Genomic DNA, 23,596 nt, shown 5'->3' on the forward strand with positions numbered 1-23,596 from the left:
TCGAGGTCACAATTCCAAGAAGGTAGGGGGTCAAGACAAAGGGGTTAGACAAACGGATGGTCAAAGCAAATACAAGGTTGATCAACAAAGTTCAAAATAGTGGAATGAAGTCATAGCTATGACTAAGGGCATATTTCTCATCATCTGTGATAACACCAATATCCGTCTCCCATTTGCGTTTAGCCAACAAAGAGAAGTTCTTAAGGAAGACAAAGAGAAGGTCATTGTAGACACTGGATATTACCCCCTTCGTGGCTCCATCTGAGCAAATAGTGTCCAATACCACATCTCTCTGAGTTTTAACTTCTTTCACCTTACATTGGGCTCTATAGGCATATTTGAGTTGACAGTATTGGTAGAAGCAATAATCAGGTAGATGGAACTCTTTTTGCAGATAGTCAAAGGATTTAAGCCCCTCATTGCCGATCACCTGGTGAACGTACTGTATACCCATATTCTTCCAGTTCCCGAACTCAGTTAATTTGGCAAATTCTGAAAGTAAGTCATTATTCCAAATAGGTGTGTACATTGATAAGTATATGACCTCTCTTATTTGTTTGATTTCACACCAAACCTTAAAAATTAAGTCCAATGTAGGGTATACTGACAGACCCCCAAACCTCCCTGCCTCCAAGCTTTCCACAAGGGGCCCCTGTCCCACAGTGTTTTGAATAATTTTGCAGACCGAACTGCCCATGTCATTTTCTTTCCATCCCTTCATATGTTGGCATTGAGCCGCCAGGAAGTATAACCGTGCATTGGGCAGTGCCAGGCCACCGTCGTCTTTTGGTCTCTGCAAAGTTTCTAGTCTTATTCTGGATTGCCCTTTACGCCTGATCAAATCTCTGAAAAGCATGTTTATCTTATGGAATCTAGATAGCGGGAGCCAAATGGGAGCATTATGTAGAATATAAAAATCTGAGGCATTAACACCATCTTAATAAGATTTAACCTGCTCACCACAGAGAGTTGCAGTTTACACCATGCCGTTATTTTGCACTTAATTTTGTCTAGAAGACACAGATTCTGTTTTTCATAATCTCTAAGAGGGGACGATGTTACCAACTCCAAGTACTTGTACTTGGAAACCCCCTCTATCTGGGTATGCGGAATGTCTGAACGGTCTACTGGGCCATCTAAGGGGAATAGTACAGATTTATCCCAGTTAATAGTCAGACCTGACAACCGCACAAACTGTTTAAGTATATCCATTACACTATTCAGGGATCTACCATAGTCTCCCAGAAATAGCAGAAGGTCGTCTGCATACAATGCAATCTTCTCTTCTATGTTCCCATATTGAAATCCTCTAACTTCAGAAGAATTCCTCACTACTGCCGCTAAAGGTTCTATTGCAATGGCAAGCAATAATGAGGACAGAGGGCACCCCTGTCCTGTGCCTCTATATAATCTGAAGCTTTGAGACAGCTCACCGTTTGCTTTGATTTTAGCTGTAGGGGAGGAGAATAGCAACTGTACCCATGATATAAATGTGGGTCCGAACCCCATTTTTTTCAACACCTCCCAGAGGAAGTTCCACTCTATGCTATCGAATGCCTTTGCTAAATCCAACGACAGCACCGCTCTATGCCCAATGTTATCTGCTGGGAGCTGCATATTCAAAAAGAGGCGGCGCAAATTAATTGCTGTGGATTTGTTGGCCATAAAGCCCGTTTGGTGTGGATGTATCACTTTATACATAATTCCTGACAGCCTATTAGCTAACATTTTAGCCAATATTTTGATATCCACCGTCAATAGAGAAATAGGTCTATATGACTCAGGGAGCTGAGGATCTTTCCCTTTTTTAGGGATAATAGTAATAATTGCCTTTCTCATGGAAGGTGGTAACGACCTCACTGCAAGGGAGTGGTTGTATAGTTGTACCAAATTTGGGAGTAATATCTTGTTAAACCGTTTATACACCTCCGCAGGGAGGCCATCTACGCCTGGAGCTTTACCACCTGGCATAGAAGTTAGAGCCTTTTCTAGTTCCTCCAGTGACAGGGGACCATCCAGAGCCCTCCGCTCATCTTCAGACAATATTGTACATTTTAATTGCCAACAAATTGCTGCACTTAATGTGTGACCATAATTTTAATTTGTATTTCATAAATCAATGGCACACATTAAAATAAGAAACTTTGTAATAAAGATTTTATAGCAGCAAAAAAAAGTGCAATTCCACAATGGTTTTTGTGTTTTTTATTTACCATGTTCATTAAATACTAAAACTTACCTGGCAATATGATTCCCCTGGTAAGTACCAGTACACAGATACCAAACCAGCATAGGTTCTTTTTTATTTAAGTGGTGAAAAAAAAATCAAATAAAAATTTGCAAGAAATAAAAAATTTGCTTTGTTGCCATTTTCCAAGACCCGTAGCGTCTCCATTTTTCGGGATCTGGGGCTGGTGAGGGCTTATTTTTTGCACCCTGAGCTGATGTTTTTAATGATACCATTTTGGGGTAGATGTGATGTTTTGATCGCTTGTTATTGTATTTTATTGCAACGTTGGGGGGGGGGGGCAATAAAAGTAATTCTGGCGTTTCAATTTTTTTTCATTACGCTGTTTACCGATCTGATTAATTTACTGTATATTTTGATAGATTGGACATTTCTGAATGCAGCGATACCAAATATGCTTATTTTTATTTTTTTCTGTAACTGTGTTATTTTCTATGGGACAAAAGGGGGTGATTTGAACTTTTGTGTTTTTTCATTTTTCTTATATTTTTTAAAACTTTTTTTTTTTTTTACTTTTTATTGGCTTCAATAGTTCCCTTAGGAGACTTGAAGCTGTGATCATCCGATTGCCTGTGATACACATAGCAGAATGTGTAGCAGAAATCACAATCTCCTATGAACGCCGGCCACAGGCCGGACTTTGTAGGAGATTCACAATGACAGGCACAGAGTTCTTCTGCAAACCCCCGGCTGTCATGACAACCCATCGGCGCCCCACGACTAAGTGACAGGGACGCCGATGGGCAGGATTTGTGATGCACTTCCAGATGGCATGTGTTAAATCCCTCTGTTTAAAGCCGCGGGTGGATCTTGAATCTACCTGCGGCTGTTAGAGGCACATGTTAGCCGATCAGATCAAAGGCAGGGGACATGACCTTTGATGTACCTATACATCAAAGATTGTGAAGGGGTTAAAATGTTGTCTCAAGTTCAGAAATGGGTAAAATAGTAAAATGCTTGTAAAAACATGCAACTTTGTAATTTATGCCTTATTAAAAAATCTCTCCATTCTCAATAATGGAGGTTTTTTTTGTTCTATAGTGTACAGCTCATTGACTAGGTTGCCATTAAACCTGCAGTCTATGCTTTAGAACCTGTTCATGCTACTCTGAAGCTGGTCGGCTAACTGGATCTGACCAGCTTTAGTCCCTCGGGCTTCTCCCATGCTGCAAAGCTGTTTCTGCTAGCAGCATGGGAGAGCACTCAGTTTGGACCAGCAGAGAAAACATGCTGCTGCTCCAAACTATCAATCTTAAGGAGCATACTGCTCCACCTCCAACCTCCCCGACAAAGCAGGAGGCCAGGGATTAGTGTACTCCTGAAGATATGACGCGCCCCTGGGCCTGTATCGCGCTGCGTTGCGCACGCGGGGGCTTACCCGGAGCCGGATCTGTTGAGGGTTGTAGTCTCGTGGCGGTGACCCGGTCCGTGCCCAGGGAGTCAGACTAAGTGGCGCTGTAATAGCAGTGATGTTAGATGACTACGCCACCCGTTGAATGCAGCTTTAGGGCAGCTGCTGCAGGGCAGACCGCTGAGGCCGGTGGTAGGATTGTGCAGCGTGGTAGTATAACCCCCAACGGGAGGGGTATGGCCTCAGGGCAGCCGACGTGGATGATGGGGGTAGCAGGAACCACTCGGAGACGGTACGGTGTAGTTCAGGGTCTTTACTGGTCACAAAGATAGACCCTCCCGGAGTACTGGCTAGCGATTGGGGCCTGGTCAGTCCTTGAGCAGATGGGATCTCCCCTGGCCAGGCGGAGTTGTAGGCCTCCCAAACTAACGATACTCTTCTGGCTACCTTGCTAGAGGCGGGTATAAGTAGCCCACGTCCCTGAGTGTACCGTGTGGTGCTCACCCGTATGGCCGGTGACTCGGGGCCTTCTAGTAGCTTCCGCTCCACGACGGCGGTGCTGGTCCCACGCGTGTGACCGTGCCTTCGGGTTTCTGGGCCAGAGGACCTGCAATCCCCTGCCGGTCGGTTTCTGCTGCTGGGTAAGAGTTAGTCCCCACAGCCTCGGACGCCGGGTCCGGTAAGAAAGCTTCTCAGTCAGGGCGAGCTCTGCAGCTGCCAGCCCCTGACTCGTAGTAGTATTGCTCCCACTGAGCTTCTGCTGTTTCTTCCTATGACTGTTTCTTGTCTCTACTCTCCTTGACTCCTAACCCTGCTTCAGCCCCGGGTTTATATAGGGGAAGTTCTTCCCCTCCCAAGACTGGGCAGGAGGTGTGGCATGCACAGGTTCCCTGGCCAAGAGACCTCCCACCTGCTCTCAGACATAACATTGCTTGTTACTGTGGAAACCAGACCCCTGGGGTGCCACATTCCCCCCTAGTGAAATTTAGTACTCCGGGACTAAACATATTTAAAAAAAAAAAACATAACAAGATATATCAATAACAATACAATAAAGAAACACATAAAGGTGGTCACGGCATGTCTGTAACCGGGTGCAGTCTTTGAAGAAACAAAGGTGTCCATTTCACCAAAACAGGGAGACGTAACCAGGTAGGGGTCTGTCCTACCCCGAGTCCTTAACAGTCTCTAGTCCATCCTGGGTTACGCTCCAACTATGTACACAGGATTCCCGGCAAATCCACCAAGGACTCCTAAAAATAACTAGAAACACAAAATTATACACAAGCAACAATACACAGGTAAACATAAATAAAACAATTTATACACTTTAAATCCTCCAGCGTGCGGGTAACTGGCCTCTAGTGGCTCTAGTGGACCTACGGAGCTGACTGTCTGGCCCCGAACTACAGGGTGTAGGAGCTGTCAAGGGTAAACTGGGCAGCCGTCTACGAGTTCCCTGGCTCACTAGGGATATGGCAGGCTCACTGCAAGCAGAGGATTGATCCTCCTGGTCTGCGGGTGTGGGGTCTTCTGCCTCCTGGACCGGCTGTTCTTCCAGCTCTACCCGTTGCTCCGTAGGTGCTTGGGATGACGGTTGGAGGAAGGTGAGTACGGGCACCACAACTGCACCATTGACTTGAGTCCAAGACCGAGGGAAGTCCCCGAGCACAGTACTAACCATATCTTCCCTTTCCTCTACGGGTCGATGGTCTTCTTGTTCCTCTCCAGGGTTCCTCAGTTGTTCGGGACACTTCTTCAGGTGGTCCCGGGATACAATGGCTGTGGTTTCCCCTCCGTCTTTACTGATGGTGCAGACCTTCGGGTTCTCGTGGCTTGAGGGCAGTACGGTGTACGGGTCCTTCTCCCACTGGTCGTCCAACTTGTGGAGCCGTCTTTTCCTCTTTAAGACCTGCTCTCCGGGTACCAGGGGAACGGCGGGAGCGTACTGGTTGTAAGTTTTCTCTTGTCTTTCCCTAGCCTGACAGAGACTTCGCTCCACGCTCTCCTGTACTTTCCGGTACTGTTGCTGCCTCTCTGTGTCCCAGTCTGCTTCTGGTGAAGTGTCCTCGGGTGTCAGGACTCCCATTTCCAGGTCAACAGGTAACTTACCAGGTCTCGCCCTCATTAGGTAAGCCGGGGTACAGTTGGTGGAACCTACCGGGATGTGGTTGTATAGGTCCACCAGATCGGGCAACTTCTCAGGCCACAGACTGCGTTCTTCCAGGGGCAACGTTTTTAGAAGATCCATTACCACCTGGTTCATTTTTTCACAAAGTCCATTAGTTTGCGGATGGTAGGGTGTCGTCCTTATCTTCCGGCAGCCATACAGATTGCAAAATTCCTGGAAGACCTCCGCTTCAAAGGCAGGTCCCTGGTCCGTCAGCACTTGGTCCGGGTACCCGTGTGGACGGCAGAAGTGCTGCTGGAAGGCTCTAGCTGCTGTTTGAGCCGTTAAGTCCTTGACGGGGACGACAACCAAGAACCGGGAGTAATGATCCACGATGGTTAACGTGTAGACGTAGCCACTTCTGCTTGGGGTCAGTTTTACATGATCCAAGGCTACCAGTTCCAACGGTTGCCGGGTGACGATGGACTGCAGGGGAGTCTTCTGGCTGGCACGGTCCTTCCTTCTCAGGTTGCACGGGCCACAGTCTCTGCACCACTTCTCGATGGTTCCCCTCATGCCTACCCAGTGGAACCGCTCGCGCAGCAGGAACTCCAGCTTCTTCCACCCGAAGTGTCCAGCTCCGTCGTGGTATGCCTCCATCACCATGGCTGCGTCTCTTCGTGGCACCACTACTTGCCAGAGTAATTCATGCGTCCGGGAGTTAACCATTCTGCGGCACAACTTCCCTTTGTAAAGGAACAGTCGACTCTTCTCTGCCCATAGTTGTTTGGCTTCCTCCGGAGCGTCTGGTTCAAGGCGAGCCTCCGGCCGAGTCAGCATCTCCTTCACCAGTCGGACGGCAGGGTCGCTGTCTTGCGTTTCCGCCCAGTTGTAGTGGGGTAAGGGGTTCAACGTAGCAGCCTGCTTACTCCTTACCCGGTGGGAATACTGGATAGTCCCATGACGGTGGAACGCAGAGAGTTCAACTTCTTCCAGTCCCTCCAGATCTTCTCCTCCGTCCGGCAGGTTGGGCATCCTGGACAGGGCGTCCGCGTTGGTATTGGAGCGTCCTGCCCGGTATTTGATTGTGAACTCGTAGTTGGACAGACGGGCCATCCACCTCTGCTCCAGGGCACCGAGTCTTGCCGTGTCCAGGTGTGTCAACGGGTTGTTATCCGTGTACACGGTGAACCGGGAAGAAGCGAGGTAATGCTTAAAGCGCTCGGTGACTGCCCATACCACGGCCAGGAACTCTAACTTAAATGAGCTGTAATTCTCGGGGTTCCTTTCGGTGGGTCGCAGTTTTCGGCTTGCGTAGGCGATTACTCGTTCTTTCCCTTGCTGAATCTGGGACAGTACGGCTCCTAGCCCGATGTTACTGGCGTCGGTGTAGAGGATAAAGGGCTGGCTATAATCCGGGTATGCCAGGATTTCATCCCCCGTGAGGGCCATCTTCAGCTGGCGGAAGGACTCTTCTTCCAGCTCCTCCCATTTGAAGGGCGGCTTCTGGTTCTTGGCCTTCCGGGACTGGCCTATCAGGAGGTCCTGCATAGGAGCTGCCTTTTTGGTGAAGCCGGGGATGAATCTGCGGTAATAGCCTACCAACCCAAGGAACTGCCGCACTTCCTTTACACTGGAGGGACTTGGCCATTCCTTAATTGCGGTGATCTTATCAGGGTCGGGAGCCACTCCATCAGCGCTCACCACGTGTCCCAGGTACTGCACCTTTGGCTTCAGGAGGTGACACTTAGAGGGTTTCACCTTCAGGCCGTAACTTGCCAGGGCTTCGAACACTTCCGCCAGATGTTTCAGGTGGTCCTCATAAGTCTTGGAATATACGATGACATCGTCCAGGTACAACAAGACCGTCTCGAAGTTTTTGTGTCCCAGACAGCACTCCATTAATCGTTGGAAGGTTCCTGGTGCGTTACAAAGTCCAAACGGCATACAGGTAAACTCGCTAAGTCCCATCGGGGTGGTGAATGCGGTCTTCTCCCGGTCCGCCTCTGCTACAGGAACCTGCCAGTACCCGCTAGTGAGATCCAAGGTAGAGAAGAAGTTAGCAGATCTTAAAGCAGCCAAAGACTCCTCTATCCTTGGTAAAGGGTACGCATCCTTGTGTGTGATACGGTTGATTTTCCGGTAATCTACACACATCCTCATAGTGTTGTCTTTCTTTTTGACTAAAACCAGTGGGGCTGCCCAGGGGCTACAGCTATCCCGGATTACCCCAGCCTCCTTCATGTCTCTAAGCATCCCCTTGGCGTGTTGGTAATGTGCAGGGGGTACGGGTCGATACCTCTCTTTTATGGGAGGATGATCTCCCGTGGGGATGCGGTGTTCTACCCCCTTGACTCGCCCGAAGTCTAACGGGTGTTTACTAAACACTCTCTCATACTCTTGAACCACCCGGTAGACTCCCTGTTTCTGGTGGGAGGGAGTGGAGTCAGTTCCCAAGTGTAGTTGCTGACACCAATCCTCCATTACTTTCTTAGAGCCGTTACCTTCCTCCGGGTGAGATGGAGGCAAGGGTTCCACAGATTGTATAGCATTTTGGTTAATGGTATATAATTTGGCTAGCGTGGCATACCGGGGCAGGTACACTTCCCTCTTCCCGATATTGATTATGCGAACGGGCACCCTCCCATGGCGTACATTAACCACCCCCGTGCTGTCAAGATGGTGGGCCTACTGTCTGAGTAAACTGGTTCTACCATTGCCTGGTAATCTCTACCTCTCAGACCAATAGCTGCCCGGCACCAAATCATCATTTCACTTTTTGGGGGCATGGCAATAGGAAAAGGGTCACACATTCTTACGCTACCAATCTCACCGCCGGAGAGTTCCACCTGTTGCCGTCGCATCAGTGCCCGGATCTCTTTCTGGAGCACCCGCTGCTCGCCGGAGCTGGCGTTCTTGGCAACCTGCTGTAGAAGGAAAATCACCTCTGCAAGACAATTTTCAATTACATTAGTTCCTAGAGTTATTTTTGGGTGGCTCTCGTGTTTGTCAATGTCTACAATGATCAGTCCCTGTGCTGCCAGTTCGACTCTACCGATTTTGATGGTCATCTCTTTAAATCCGATCTGCGGCACGGGTTGACCATTGCTGGCGATAATACTCAAGTCGTCGTCAGGGTAGCGGGTTATATCCGAGTCATTCCAGTACTGCTTGAAGAGCACGTACGGGATGGTGGTGACCTGTGACCCGGTGTCCAGTAGGGCACTCATAGGGATGCCATCCAGTACCACAAGCAAGACTGGACGTCCTCCCACATATTTGTCGCGCCAGTTCGATGGGCCTGGTGATCTTTTTCCTGGGGGTTGGCCCTCTACCCCCAGGTTGTGCCAGTTTAAAGGACAGTACCTTGCCATATGTCCGGGTTGATTGCAGCGGCGGCAGATGGGTCGTCCGTCCTCGTCGTATCGGTCACTGGGTCTTCCTCTGGCCGGTGGGGTCCTCCTTGGTCGACGCCACGGGATGTCCTCCGGTCCGGATGCCAGCTGGATCTTCCCTGGAGTAGAAACCTGTAAAGACTGCACAGTTCGGGTTAGCGCAGCAACGCTTTTAGCTAGCTCTTGGACCTGATGGTGCAGGTCTAGAGCCGGGTCATTGTTCAAAGCCTGCGCATCAGCCCCCACAGGCCCTGCCGACAAGGGCGCCGCCTCCTGGTGGTAAGTGATAGCTGGGCGTCTGTGGGTCACAACGCCACCCGGTGCCGGTTCTCGGAGCACCCGGATGGCTCTGTCCTTGAACTGTGCAAATCCCAGATGAGGGTCCTGTAAGGCCATTGCCCGCAACTGGGTTCGGTGGGCATTGCAATATAAACCCTCTATAAATTGTTCAGTCAACAGCCTGTCCTCGTCTCCCACGCCATCAGGGTCGGTCTGCTTAACGGCTCTCAGGGCCTCTTGTAGGTTCAGGGCATAGTCCCTTATACTCTCATGTGCCCGCTGTTTGCACCCGTAGAATCTAAGCTTGATCTCGGCTGAGGTGCGGGTATCAAAGGTGCCCTTCAGCCGGGTTAGTATCCCTGCGACAGTCCTCCCCCCAGGTGGCCAGGACTTTACCTCCCTTCGGGCTGCCCCGGTTAATTGGGCCACCAGGATGCTCACTTTTTGCTCTTCTGTGAGGGGGTACACCTGGAAGAGGCTATCCAGCTTTTCTCTAAAGTCCTGCAGGGTATGTGACTCCCCTGAGTACTGGGGTAGCCAGGCTGCCCCCGGGATATAGGGCATGGTGAAAGGCATGACCGCAACAGCGGTGGCGCTGGCGGGGGTTGGAGCGGTGAAGCTCTCCTCCGTATCCGACATCCTTCTCCCCCCTAGTGGACCGTGGCCTACCTTGCGATGATCCTCTTCCGTAGGCCGCGGCTCCGCAGTGGATCGTCAGGGTTGAGGACCTTCCGTCGCGCTCCTGTGACGTCGGCGTCTGCTGGGCTCCTTCCAAGACCTGACGCAACGTCCGGACGTGAGGCGGGGCTTCAGTTCTCGCGGGCTTTTCGGAGTCCACGCCCCTCTTTTTCCCGCGCGGCGTCCTCAAGATGGCGTCCAACGGCGGGAAAACTCCACAGATGGCGGGAAGAAGGCTGAAAATGGCGCCGGATGGCGGGAATCTTCAACACAGGTGAGTTTGAAAGTCTCTTGTTCAGGCACGCAGTACCCGGTGGTTGCGGGCACGAAATCCTGCCGACTACGCCAAAAGTTGACGCGCCCCTGGGCCTGTATCGCGCTGCGTTGCGCACGCGGGGGCTTACCCGGAGCCGGATCTGTTGAGGGTTGTAGTTTCGTGGCGGTGACCCGGTCCGTGCCCAGGGAGTCAGACTAAGTGGCGCTGTAATAGCAGTGATGTTAGATGACTACGCCACCCGTTGAATGCAGCTTTAGGGCAGCTGCTGCAGGGCAGACCGCTGAGGACGGTGGTAGGATTGTGCAGCGTGGTAGTATAACCCCCAACGGGAGGGGTATGGCCTCAGGGCAGCCGACGTGGATGATGGGGGTAGCAGGAACCACTCGGAGACGGTACGGTGCAGTTCAGGGTCTTTACTGGTCACAAAGATAGACCCTCCCGGAGTACTGGCTAGCGATTGGGGCCTGGTCAGTCCTTGAGCAGATGGGATCTCCCCTGGCCAGGCGGAGTTGTAGGCCTCCCAAACTAACGATACTCTTCTGGCTACCTTGCTAGAGGCGGGTATAAGTAGCCCACATCCCTGAGTGTACCGTGTGGTGCTCACCCGTATGGCCGGTGACTCGGGGCCTTCTAGTAGCTTCCGCTCCACGATGGCGGTGCTGGTCCCACGCGTGTGACCGTGCCTTCGGGTTTCTGGGCCAGAGGACCTGCAATCCCCTGCCGGTCGGTTTCTGCTGCTGGGTAAGAGTTAGTCCCCACAGCCTCGGACGCCGGGTCCGGTAAGAAAGCTTCTCAGTCAGGGCGAGCTCTGCAGCTGCCAGCCCCTGACTCGTAGTAGTATTGCTCCCACTGAGCTTCTGCTGTTTCTTCCTATGACTGTTTCTTGTCTCTACTCTCCTTGACTCCTAACCCTGCTTCAGCCCCGGGTTTATATAGGGGAAATTCTTCCCCTCCCAAGACTGGGCAGGAGGTGTGGCATGCACAGGTTCCCTGGCCAAGAGACCTCCCACCTGCTCTCAGACATAACATTGCTTGTTACTGTGGAAACCAGACCCCTGGGGTGCCACAGATACATCCCAAGAATGCCCCTTCAACCAATACACTATTAGAAAAAAAATGTGAAAAAATTCTACTAAACCACTTTAGGTTATTTCGGGGGATGCTTTTTATATTTTAGCACATCATTGCCTCTGCAAACCCAAACTTGGGCATTGAAAAATATTTGGTTTGATATGACCATCTGTTTTAAAAGGCAAAAAGATAAAAAAAGTAATTTTTTGAACCAAATTCTTCAAAATGTGGTTCATGAATTTTGCGCAAAATAAAAAATGCTCTTTATTTTTGTCTTTTGTGACTTTATAGCACAGAAAGTTGCATGTTCCACTAAAATGTTGCAAAAATTCCAGGCGTGCATAAAATCACTTGATGGGGACCTGAGTACATTTGTGCAAAAATTTTGCAATTGATGAATCAGATGAAAACATCTGAAAACGCCAACCCTGCCTCAATGATGAACATAAAAAGACAAGCAAATGCATATAAAACAAACAATAAAAAGTGCAAATAAAAAAACAGGCAAAAATAAAAAAAAAAACTGCAAAAAAGAGGCACAAACACAATAAGGAGTCAGGCCCAGTGAGTCACGGAAAAATAGTCTCAGATTCACTTGGATACATAAAAGCATTCAACAGTTAATACCATATAAAGTGACACATGTACAGTTTGAACAATGGGGCTGCTTCATAGATTCCCAAATAGGCTGAGTCATTAAGGAACTAAGTATTCAGTGTAAAATTTCTAAAACTAGCCTACTGTCAATATATACAGTAATGTACAAAAGTTTTAGGCAAGAATAGAAATTTCCAAAAATAGAAGTGTTCATAGTTTATTTTTAGCAATTAACCAAATACAAAGTGAATGAATAAAAGAGAAATCTAATTCAAATCTATATTTGGTGTGATGATATTTTGCTTTGAAAAGCATCAATTCTTCTAGGTACACTTGCAGACAGGTTTTGAAAGAACTCAGCAGGCAAGCTGCTCCAAATATCTTTAAGAAATAACCACAGATCTTCTGTGGATGTAGGATTGATCAAATTCTTCTGTCTCTTCTGTCGCTATTTCTCAGCACTGAGGACACCATTAAGCTTGACCATATCTCCAATGCTATTTGCAGAAATGCAGCCCCAAACTTGCAAGGAACTGCCACCATGCTTCACTGTTGCCTGCCAGGCAATCATTATTGTGCCGTTCTCAAGCACTTCGGTGAACAAACTTCCTTCTGTTACAGCCAAATATTTAAAATTTTGAATCATCAGTGAAGAATACCTGCTATTTTTCTGTTGGCCTTGTTTTCATGTCAAATATATGGCGTTTTAGCTGGAATTCTTCCATGAAGACCACTTGTGACCAGACTTTTCTGAACAAGAGATAGGTGTAGCTGGATCTCACTGGTTGCTGACAATTCTGAGCTGATGGCGCTGCTGGACACTATTAGACATCTTACATTTTCTAAGGCAAGTAAGCATGATGTGCCTTTCACCTGCTGTACTCAGGCTCCTCATAGCTATTTATTTTTTGGTGCTTCTTCAAAAAAACTTTAACAGCACATCTTGGAACCTCCATTTTCTTTGAATTTTTTGTCTGGGACAGACTTTGCTGATGCAGTATAACTACCTTGTGTCTTGTCGCTGTGCTCAGTCTATCCATGTTGTATGACCTGTGACATGAAACTGTCTTCCACAATTTGACCTTTGTAGTAGAGTTGGTTGTTCCTCACCCAGTTTTAAGCCTCTAACCCAGCTGTTTCTGTTTCAGTAAATGACTGCTTCAATCTACATATGAAAATGATGATCGTTATCACCTAAATGCTATAATGGTTACTCATACATCTGAATATAATCCTACAAAATCCCCTACTTTGTGCAAGAGTACCTGGAAGAATTTATGTTGATAAAAAAGACAAAGGGTGGTCACATCAAATATTGATCGGATTTATATTTCTGTTTTGTTAATTTACGTTACATTTTGTTAGTTGATAAAAATATACTATTAACATTTCGATATTAAAGCATCCTTACTTTTCAGTATTTGCAGTTGCCGAAAACATTTGCACAGTTCTGTATATTTGTCTAAACAAGTGAGTTCCCAACAGGTACTTTTAGGTTCTTTCTGGGCATCTGAGATCACAATCTTTTTCGCCCATAGTAGAAATTCATTACATAATTGATGTGCTGTGGACATAATGGGAGATTAGATTTCAGGAGAAATTGCATCACTTATGGTATATTGTTTGATAACTTGCACCAACATATTGCAAGCAACAATTGTACACACATAAAATCAGAAGGAATTACAATATCACGTGATACTCCATGTCGTGTATTCCTATAAGGTTGCATAATATGGCATGTGTATATTGAGCTTTAGACTAATAGGAATATGCTTTTACAATAACTAGGTGCCATTGCACAGCAAAATTCCATGTGACAGCAATTTAACCTCAATCTATAAGATTAGGTTACAGTGTAATGTGGTAGTCACCTTTTTTAGGGGAACTAGTACATCCTTTGGCCTGCAATGCTGTCGTGCTGTTACTTCTTTCATAGTCACACAGCACTACGCAATGAAAGATAGAGCTTCCTGATAGAGAAGCCAGGAAGCATAACTCAGAAACTGATAGATTTTACTGGAAGAACACAGTATTGCATATCAGTGGGTAACTATTTGCGGGAAGAATAAGGGAAGGGGGATAGTTTAAGAATATATATGATACAGTATAAAATGACATTGTTCTGAGTACACTAATAACTGAATAAATATACGTGATATCACATGTTGTTAAACTTACCACTGTCCATTCTCTCCACATTGTTGAAACTGAACTACATCCCCTGGTTGAAGGGAAAAGGCTGTTGGTGAACATGTGTCAAAACTACTTTCCACACAGAAAAGGCTAGAAACCTGCAAAAGTAAAACATAAATAAATGTATCTGTAGATATTTTCAGGTCAAGTTCAATAAAATTCACTGGATGAAGAACACACTAGTTAGAGGAGTACAATAGTCACAGTTTTATTGCAGAACATTAGTTATGCAATTCAAAACTCTAAAGGCAGCATCTAGAGATGATCAGACCTTTTGAAATTCGAATATGCCAGGTTTGTTGAATTTTTTTTTTTTTTATGAATTTACAGTGAATCGATTCACTGCAAATCTAAAAACTGTTAAGCCTCAAGTTACCAAGTAAAAACATGTGTAACACTCTGAGGTCTCCTAGGACTGTATCCAACCTCTTTCAAGCTCTTTAACACAAGCACAGCCTTAGTAATGTCAAAATGACCTCACCATATAAACAGATGGTAACAAGCAGTAACCAACAGTCCATTTATTAATACAGCGCACTGACAAATAAAAATGGTCCAAAAATTATCCTTAGTTATTTTTGAAGACCATTCTTTGCAGGACATGAACTCAAAATGATGGTGTTTCTGTCAGAGGTAACAAAATCCTGCTGTGTCTTAGATGACTGATGTGCCATATACTCCATAATGCTGTCATGGGTGTGTCAGATGTTATGGACAGTCACACTGGTTCTGGCTGCAGAAGGTCACTGCCTTTGGCATTGCAGACACCTTTTTAATCCTTCTCACTTTAAGACCCAGGTGCGACCACTCTCCTGCTGTCAATTGACACACCCTTGCAGGGGAGTTAAAAACCCTCAGTTTGCTGCAGGGAACCACTGGTGATATTTCTATGTTCCCTGGCTCTGGCTAGGAGCGCTAGCAGTCGACTAGCTTCTTCTCTGGTGCCCTTGGAGGACAGTTGGCGTTTCCTCTCTGGTGTCTGCTCAAGCTAATGACGCGCCCCCTGGGCCGTGGGGTACTCGGTAGCCAGGCCGGTCGTTGCTAGGGGAGATGTCACAGTGGTGGGTGACCCGGTCTGTGACCCAGGGCAGTCAATAAAAGGGGAATTTGGGAAAGGGGATTATAGTTTTTATATAATGTTCATGACGCCACCTGTGGTATGCGGCTATATGGAGCCGCCGCTGCGGTGCAGAACCTCTGGAGCCGATGATGACGCAGCAGAGTTGGTTTAGCTCTCCACAGGCAGAGCTTAGCTCCAGGGCAGGAAGTAGTGATTTTATAGATGTTGCTGTGCGGTGTAGTGCAGAGGATGGTACAGTTAATAATCAGTCCACGGGCGTGGCCTAGCTCTTGATGTGAGAGGTCGGGTGGCAGTGCCTCTCCACCACCATTAGCTTCAATTATCCTGCACAGAGCCCGAACCAGCCAAATCCCTTATCAGGAACTACTGTCTGAGGGTCCCGGGAGTCAGAGGCGAGCTTCTGCCAGACTCAGAGAGTCCAACATGGGCCGCAAAAGGCAGAAGGATGCCGGGGCCTGCAGCAGTGCCTCAGCCCAAGATGGCACCGAGACAGAGGAAGAGGCGGGAAGGAGGAACACAGCCTATGCACGGAGGCTGGAGGCTTCAGCACGGCTGCACAGGTATGCGAGGGGCATGAAGGCAGATGAAGAAGGAAGTGAAGGCAGTGAGAAGCATGGAGATGAGGAGGAAGATGGTGAGGAGATGCCTGTGCCGGTGCTACATAATGAACAGCAGGAGGAGGGGGATGGTGACACTGTGCTGGCAGCTGAAAGTTCAGATGAGGCAGAGCCGACTCTGCGAGATGTATTCCAGGCTGTCTTATACTGCAAGACTGCTTTAACTGCTCTGACAAAGCAGGTGAATGGTCTGAAAGCCGACATGGGAGGCATTGAGGCTTCTATACAGAAAGTTACAGCCAGATTGACTGAGGTGGAGGGCAGAGTTGGTGTAACAGAAGATCATTTAACCTCAGTGCAAAAGACGCAGCAACAGCACACTCAGAGGATCACGGTAGCGGCTAACAAAAACGATGACCTGGAAAACTGGTCACGCAGGAACAATTTGCGTATTGTGGGCATCCCTGAAAGAGCTGAGGGTGCTGACCCCACGACCTTTGTTGAAACCTGGCTGCTGGGAAAGTTTGGGTCTAATATCCTGTCGAGGGTGTTTGCTGTGGAGCGTGCCCATCGAGTGCCCATGAGACCCCCAGTGCCTGGAGAGGGCCCTCGTACGATGTTAGCCAGAATCCTGAACTGCAGAGACCGGGACACTATCTTACGTAAGGCCAGAAAATTGACAGATCTTACCCTGGAGGGCAAACGCATTGAAATATACCCGGATTACTCGGCTGAGGTGCAAAAGCTGCGGCTACGGTATGGTGAAGTGAAGAAACAGCTCCGCTCTTTGAATGTGAAATACTCTACAATTTATCCTGCCAAATTAAGAGTGGAAGCCTTTGGAAAGGTCAATTTTTTCCCGTCACCGGTAGAGGCCGCCTCGTGGTTGGAGCGGAACCGGAGCAAATTGAGAGACGCTGAGGACTCGGCACGGTGAATGCACGACCCTGCTATCCTGACCACTGGACAGGGTTGTGGCTCTGCATTGCTCTGCGAAACCGCAGAGGAGGGGGAGAAACCCCCGCTGGGATCTACGTTTTATAGTTTTATAGTTAATTTGTTTGATTAATGGTTCGGGACTATGCATACTATTGATTATGTGGTGGAGAGACTGCCAATGCTGGAGGAGGACACGGCGCATGTTGATATGCGGTATACTACGATGTTGCTCAGGTTCTTTGAGCTCCCACTCTCACGTTGGGAAGAGAGTGACAAGAGAAGGGTGGGGGGGAGGTGGATGGGTTGGATTTGCGGGAAAATGGGGTTGCTTATGCTGTTTGACCTGGTATGCTTGGGAACAAAATGGAAAGATGTTACTTGATGATGGTGGATTGTTTTTTCTAATGCACAATGAGTAACCGTACGGTTCGGATTTTAAGTTGGAATGTACGTGGTATATCTGACAGGATTAAGAGGGCAGCAGTTCTGAATCACATCAGATCTTGTGATCCTATGATTGCGTGCTTACAGGAGACCCATCTCACTAGAGATACTAGGCACTGGCTATCGAGAGGGTGGATGTTAAAGACATATCATTCCACTTATTCCTCGTACTCCAGGGGGGTGTCAGTCCTAATACACAAAAACGCACATTATGAAGAGCTGGCAGAGCAAGTAGACAGTGAAGGGCAGTATGTATGGATTGCGTGCAGATTGTATGGATACAAAATGATTTTAGTGGCTTTATATATCCCTCCGCCTTATTCTAAAAAGGAACTTCAAGCAGTAATGGACTTGACGGCCAGATGGGGGGAGGCTCCGATGTTGATTATGGGAGATGTTAACAACACCATGAATGATTACTGGGATAAAGTACGTCCGGCAGGTATGGAAGCTGGACGGGACGGAATGACTGCATTTGGCACCTACGTGGGGGAGCTGGGGCTGGTGGATCTGTGGAGAGTACGAAATGAGGGTAAGAGGACCTTCTCGTGTCACTCGGCTACACACGGAACACTGTCAAGGATAGACCTGGCTTTTGGGGATACTGCTATGGATGGGATGGTTGGGGAGGTGGAATACCTACAGAGGACTCTATCGGATCATAGTCCTATGGTTGTCACGCTTCTAGTGGGATCTGCTCAGGGTCAGAGGGGAGGTTGGCGTCTTCACCCGACGTGGCTTAAAGTGGTGGATATGGGTGGCATAACCAAAGAACTAGAGCACTTCTTCCAAGTGAATGAAGGGAGTGCTGAGGCCACAGTGGTGTGGGAGGCTATGAAGGGAGTGCTGTCTTCCAGGAGCAAAAATTAAAGATGTGTCTGACAGGATATCAAGACTCTTCAGACCTACAGATCACTACCCATTCCTGCTAATACATGTGGGGACAAATGACACCGCAAGAAAGGACCTGGAAACCATCTGCAGTGACTTTGAAGACTTAGGCAAGAAAGTGAAAGAATTGGGAGCGCAGGTGGTCTTCTCATCCATCCTCCCAGTGGATGGCCATGGAACAATGAGGTGGAATAAGATTCTACAGGTGAACAACTGGCTACGTCGATGGTGCCGTCAACAAGGATTTGGATTTCTGGATCACGGAATGAATTACCTATACGATGGACTACTTGCTAGAGATGGGGTGCACCTTACGAAGACTGGAAAACATGTATTTGGAAGTCGCCTTGCTACACTCATCAGAAGAGCTTTAAACTAGAACAATGTGGGAAGGGAAGCAAAAGGCCAGAAAAAGCCATACAGCTGACAAATACTATTGAGATCTCTGCTACTGGAAGTGGAAAAGAAGAACAAAGACAAAAAAATCTAAATAATAAAAATATGGGAGGAAGAGAAACCAATCACAAACTAAAATGTTTTTATACAAATGCACAAAGCATGGGCAACAAACAAGGAGAATTGGAACTACTAATGCAGGAAAAGGAATATGATGTCATTGGAATCACTGAAACTTGGTGGGACGATACACATGATTGGAATAAAAGGCTAAAAGGATACAACTTATTTGCAAGAAACAGACTTGATAAACGAGGAGGAGGTGTTGCATTGTATGTTAGAAAAGCGTATATCTGCACAGAGATTGAAGCTTCAGAGACTGGGAGTTCTGTGGAAACTGTTTGGGTAAGAATACAAGGAGAGAACAACGGAAAGGACACCATTGTAGGCATTTACTACAGGCCACCTGGGCAAGCTGAAGATATAAATGAACTCTTTATGTATCAAATGACCAAGTTCTCCAAAAAATATGACGTAGTGGTCATGGGAGATTTCAACTATCCAGACATTTGTTGGGAATCTCTCTCAAGTAAAACTAACAGGTCAAGCAAATTCTTATCCTCTCTTGCTGACAACTTTATCTTCCAAAAGGTAGGGGAGAAAACAAGGGGATCTGCTACTTTGGATCTAATTCTTATAAACAGGGAGGAAATGGTTGAGGAGGTAAAGGTGGCTGGGACCCTAGGAGGCAGCGATCATGCTATTATAGAATTTTGGATAACTAGAGGAGGAAGACATGTGAAGACGCAAACTTCAAGGTTAGATTTTAGAAAGGCAGATTTTAAGAGACTCAGAAAGAGAATAGGAGGGATCCAATGGCTGGATGTCCTTAAGGACAAAAATGTCCAGGAAGGATGGGAAATTTTTAAAAATGAGATTCTCAAAGCACAATCGTTAACAATCCCGAAAAGTAGGAAGAATGGGAAGCATTTAAGGAAACCAGGATGGATGAACACAGAACTTAAACACATGCTAAAAAGAAAGAAAGAAATGTTTATTAAATGGAAAGAGGGAGGCATATCTAAAGAAGATTATAATGCAGTCTGCAGATCCTGCAGGGCACGTATCAGGTTAGCTAAAGCTGACAATGAATTAAGGCTTGCAAGAGATGTCAAAAGCAATAAAAAAGGATTTTGGGGGTATGTCAAAAGTAAAAGAAAAGTCAAAGATGCTATAGGATTTTTACAGGATGAAAATGGAGAAATGGTAAGAGAGGATGTTGAGAAGGCCGAACTTTTTAATTCCTATTTTGCATCTGTTTTCTCTCAGAAAGAAAATGTAACATCAACTGATGTTCACTGTCCTTTTAAAGGAATAGAGGAATCCAAGTTATCAGTAAACAGAAAGATTGTGAGGGAATATTTAGCTAACATAAATGAGTTCAAGTCTCCAGGTCCAGATGAATTACACCCCAGAGTACTGAAGGAGATTGTAGAAGAAATTTTAGAACCACTCTCCATAATCTTTGAAAATTCTTGGAGAACAGGAGAAGTCCCAGAAGACTGGAGAAGAGCAAATGTTGTTCCTATCTTCAAAAAGGGGAAGAAGGTGGACCCAGGGAACTATAGGCCGGTGAGTCTGACTTCTATACCAGGAAAGATCTTTGAACAAATTATTAAACAACATGTATGTAAGTACATGGATAAGAATGAAGTGATTAACCAGAGTCAGCATGGGTTTGTAACTAACAAGTCATGTCAGACTAACTTAATTTCCTTCTATGACAGAATCACTGACTGGGTGGATCAGGGAAATGCTGTAGATATAGTATATCTTGACTTCAGCAAAGCATTTGACAAAGTATCTCACATCATCCTTATTGAAAAAATGACCAAGTATGCAATGGACCAGGCAACTGTTAGGTGGATTCATAACTGGCTTAGTGATCGGACTCAAAGGGTGGTTGTAAATGGCTTCACATCCAGCTGGATGAATGTCTCAAGTGGGGTACCACAGGGCTCCGTCCTGGGACCTGTATTGTTCAACATCTTTATCAATGATTTAGATGAAGGAATTGAGGGTAAACTGATTAAATTTGCTGATGACACAAAGCTAGGAGGGATAGCTAATACTAGAGAAGAGAGAGAGAGGATTCAAAAAGACCTAAATAAACTGGAGCAGTGGGCAGCAACCAACAGAATGGTTTTTAACAGGGAAAAATGCAAAGTACTACATCTGGGCAATAAAAATGAAAAAAGCATATACAGAATGGGAGGAATAGAGCTAAGCAACAGTACATGTGAAAAAGACTTAGGTATACTAATAGATCATAGACTGAACATGAGTCAACAGTGTGATGCAGCAGCAAAAAAGGCAAATACAATTCTGGGATGTATTAACAGAAGCATACAGTCTAGATCACGTGAAGTCATTATCGGTCTTTACTCCTCTTTGGTCAGACCTCATCTGGAATACTGTGTACAGTTTTGGGCACCACATTTTAAAAAAGACATAGACAAACTGGAGCAAGTTCAGAGAAGAGCGACCAGAATGGTGACTGGTCTGCAAACCATGTCCTATGAGGAACGGTTGCAGGATTTGGGAATGTTTAGCTTGCAAAAAAGAAGACTGAGAGGAGACTTAATAGCTGTCTACAAATATGTCAAGGGCTGTCTCATTGTAGAAGGATCATCTTTATTCTCATTTGCACAAGGAAAGACTAGAAGCAATGGGATGAAACTAAATGGGAGGAGACACAGATTAGATATTAGAAAAAACTTTTTGACAGTTAGGGTGATTAATGAGTGGAACAGGCTGCCACGAGAGGTGGTGAGTTCCCCTTCAATGGACGTCTTCAAACAGAGGCTGGACAGACATCTGTCTGAGATGATCTAGTGAATCCTGCTTTGAGCAGGGGGTTGGACCAGATGACCCAGGAGGTCCCTTCCAACTCTACCATTCTATGATTCTATGAAGGCATTTACGAGGGGACTCTTTATAAGTGAGATCTCACGGTGTAAGACCAAAACTAAATTGGCAGATCAACAAATAAAGGATGACTTGACAAGGGCAGAGGCAGACATGATTTTGGCGCCAACGAGTGTAGCTCACAATAGACTAAAATTGGCACAGGAGGCAGTTAATAAACTGCACATGATGCAAGCTGAGAGGAAAAGGGCATTTCAGCAAGCCCAATTCTTTGAGGAAGGAGAGAGAGTGGGTCACTTGTTGGCGGTGATATCTGCGGCACAGAGGGAGTCTTCCAGGGTGTACAGGTTGAGAGACCAAACGGGGACGACTCTGACAGACACAAAGGACATATTGGAGGTCTTCAAGGAATATTACATGGCACTGTACAATTCAAGAGTACGGGACACGGAGGGGGCCGTAGAGGAATTTTTGGAAGGCATCTCACTGTCTAAATTGTCTGAGGAAGATAGGATGAGGTTGGATGAACCTGTGAGTGTGGAGGAGGTGGAATGTGCAATTCTGTCTATGCCCAATAACAAATCACCGGGTGCTGATGGTCTACCTGGGGAGGTGTACAGGGAGCTGGTGGAACTGCTAGCTCCAAAATTGAAATCTGTGTTTGATGAGGCTTTGGTGAAGGGGGCGTTACCGAGATCAATGGAGGAAGCGGTGATAGTGGTTCTGCCAAAGGAGGGGAAAGATCCCATGGATGCGGAGTCATATAGGCCCATATCGTTGTTGACAACGGATGTCAAAATACTCGCTAAGATCCTGGCCACCCGGCTCACCGGGGTTGCGCATACTGTTATTCACGAGGACCAGTCGGGCTTTATGCCCAACCGCTCCACGGCTGTTAACTTGAGAAGATTATTTCTTAATATGCAGCTGCCTGCTGATAATGGTGGCGGGAGAATAGTGATGTCATTGGACGCTAGAAAAGCATTTGATAGCGTGGAATGGAAATATTTATGGAAAATCATGGAAATAATGGGATTTGGCCCCGCATTCATGGCCTGGGTGAAGTTATTGTACTCATCCCCAAGGGCGGTAGTTAAGGTGAATGGTGAACGGTCCGGGATGTTTGACTTACATAGGGGCACAAGGCAGGGGTGCCCGCTGTCCCCGCTATTGTTTGCGGTGGCAGTGGAGCCCCTGGCGGCCAAAATAAGAGCTGAGAGAGGAGTGGTCGGATTTAAATTTGGGAGGCTGGAAGAAAAAATATCACTGTATGCCGATGACATCCTGTTATTTCTGGAAAATGCAGGAGAGACATTGGGGTGCACGATGGATGTAATTAAACACTTTGGGAGCATTTCGGGACTGGAGATAAACTGGCACAAGTCTTATGTCATGGCTGTAGATAGACCAATAAAAGCGGAGGAGATAGATGAGAGGGGGAAGCAGCTCCAGCTGGTTTCACAATTTAAATACCTTGGGATATGGGTGGCGCTTCCATTGACACGATTCACGGATCTGAATTTAGTTCCTCTGCTAGAGAAATTTAAAAAGAAAATAGGCGCATGGTGCCAATTGGCTTTGACGGTGACGGGTAGAACTAACCTGATTAAGATGGTCCTTATGCCACAACTAATGTACGTTTTGCACAACTCACCGATATGGCTACCAAAAAAACGGTTTCAGGGTATTGATTCTATCTTCAGATCCTTGATATGGGGCAAGAGGCAGGCAAGGATTAAATTGGGAACGCTGCAAAATGGGAAGGAGGAGGGAGGATTGGCCGCACCCAATCCCTGGGTCTATTTCTTGGCAGTACAGGGCCAGCATGTCAGGGGATGGAGAGAACCCGATTGTGGAGGGGCAGCTTGCCGGGTGCTGGTACATGTGTCGGGGAGACGCCCACTGGTCCAGGCGTTAGAGGATGGTACCTTTAAGAAATTGGGAGCAATATATCCTACCTTAGGCTTGACTCAGAAGGTATGGGACACTATTAAAAAGATCAGGGGGGTGGACGGGCTGACTAAGTACTCACCGGTGTTGGGCAATGAACATCTGCCGGAACTTAATAAGCTGTGTCAAATGGGCAATTGGAAGGCGCAAGGAGTGAGATATGTGTGCCAGCTGCAGAGTGGAACGGACCTGAAGACCTTTGAGAAAT

The 23,596-nt window shown here is 46.9% G+C and overlaps 1 protein-coding gene across 8 annotated transcripts in view; it reads right to left on the reverse strand.

Annotated features, from left to right (window-relative positions):
• Positions 1-23,596, reverse strand: part of LOC141259288 (guanine nucleotide exchange factor DBS-like) — a 354,703-nt gene that overhangs the window by 15,766 nt on the left and 315,341 nt on the right. For 7 of the 8 annotated variants that reach the window (XM_073674992.1, XM_073674991.1, XM_073674998.1 and 4 more), the window contains one exon: positions 14,188-14,300. In XM_073674992.1, coding sequence (XP_073531093.1) covers positions 14,188-14,300 — 113 coding nt within the window. Of the gene's footprint in view, positions 1-4,358; positions 4,863-14,187; positions 14,301-23,596 lie in introns of those variants that run through there. The other variant, XM_073674997.1, reaches the window with a different exon arrangement.

The sequence above is a fragment of the Phyllobates terribilis genome, unplaced genomic scaffold, assembly GCF_046119375.1.
Source record: "Phyllobates terribilis strain yellow unplaced genomic scaffold, ASM4611937v1 Scaffold_3__8_contigs__length_932513732, whole genome shotgun sequence".
Lineage (NCBI taxonomy): Eukaryota > Metazoa > Chordata > Amphibia > Anura > Dendrobatidae > Phyllobates > Phyllobates terribilis.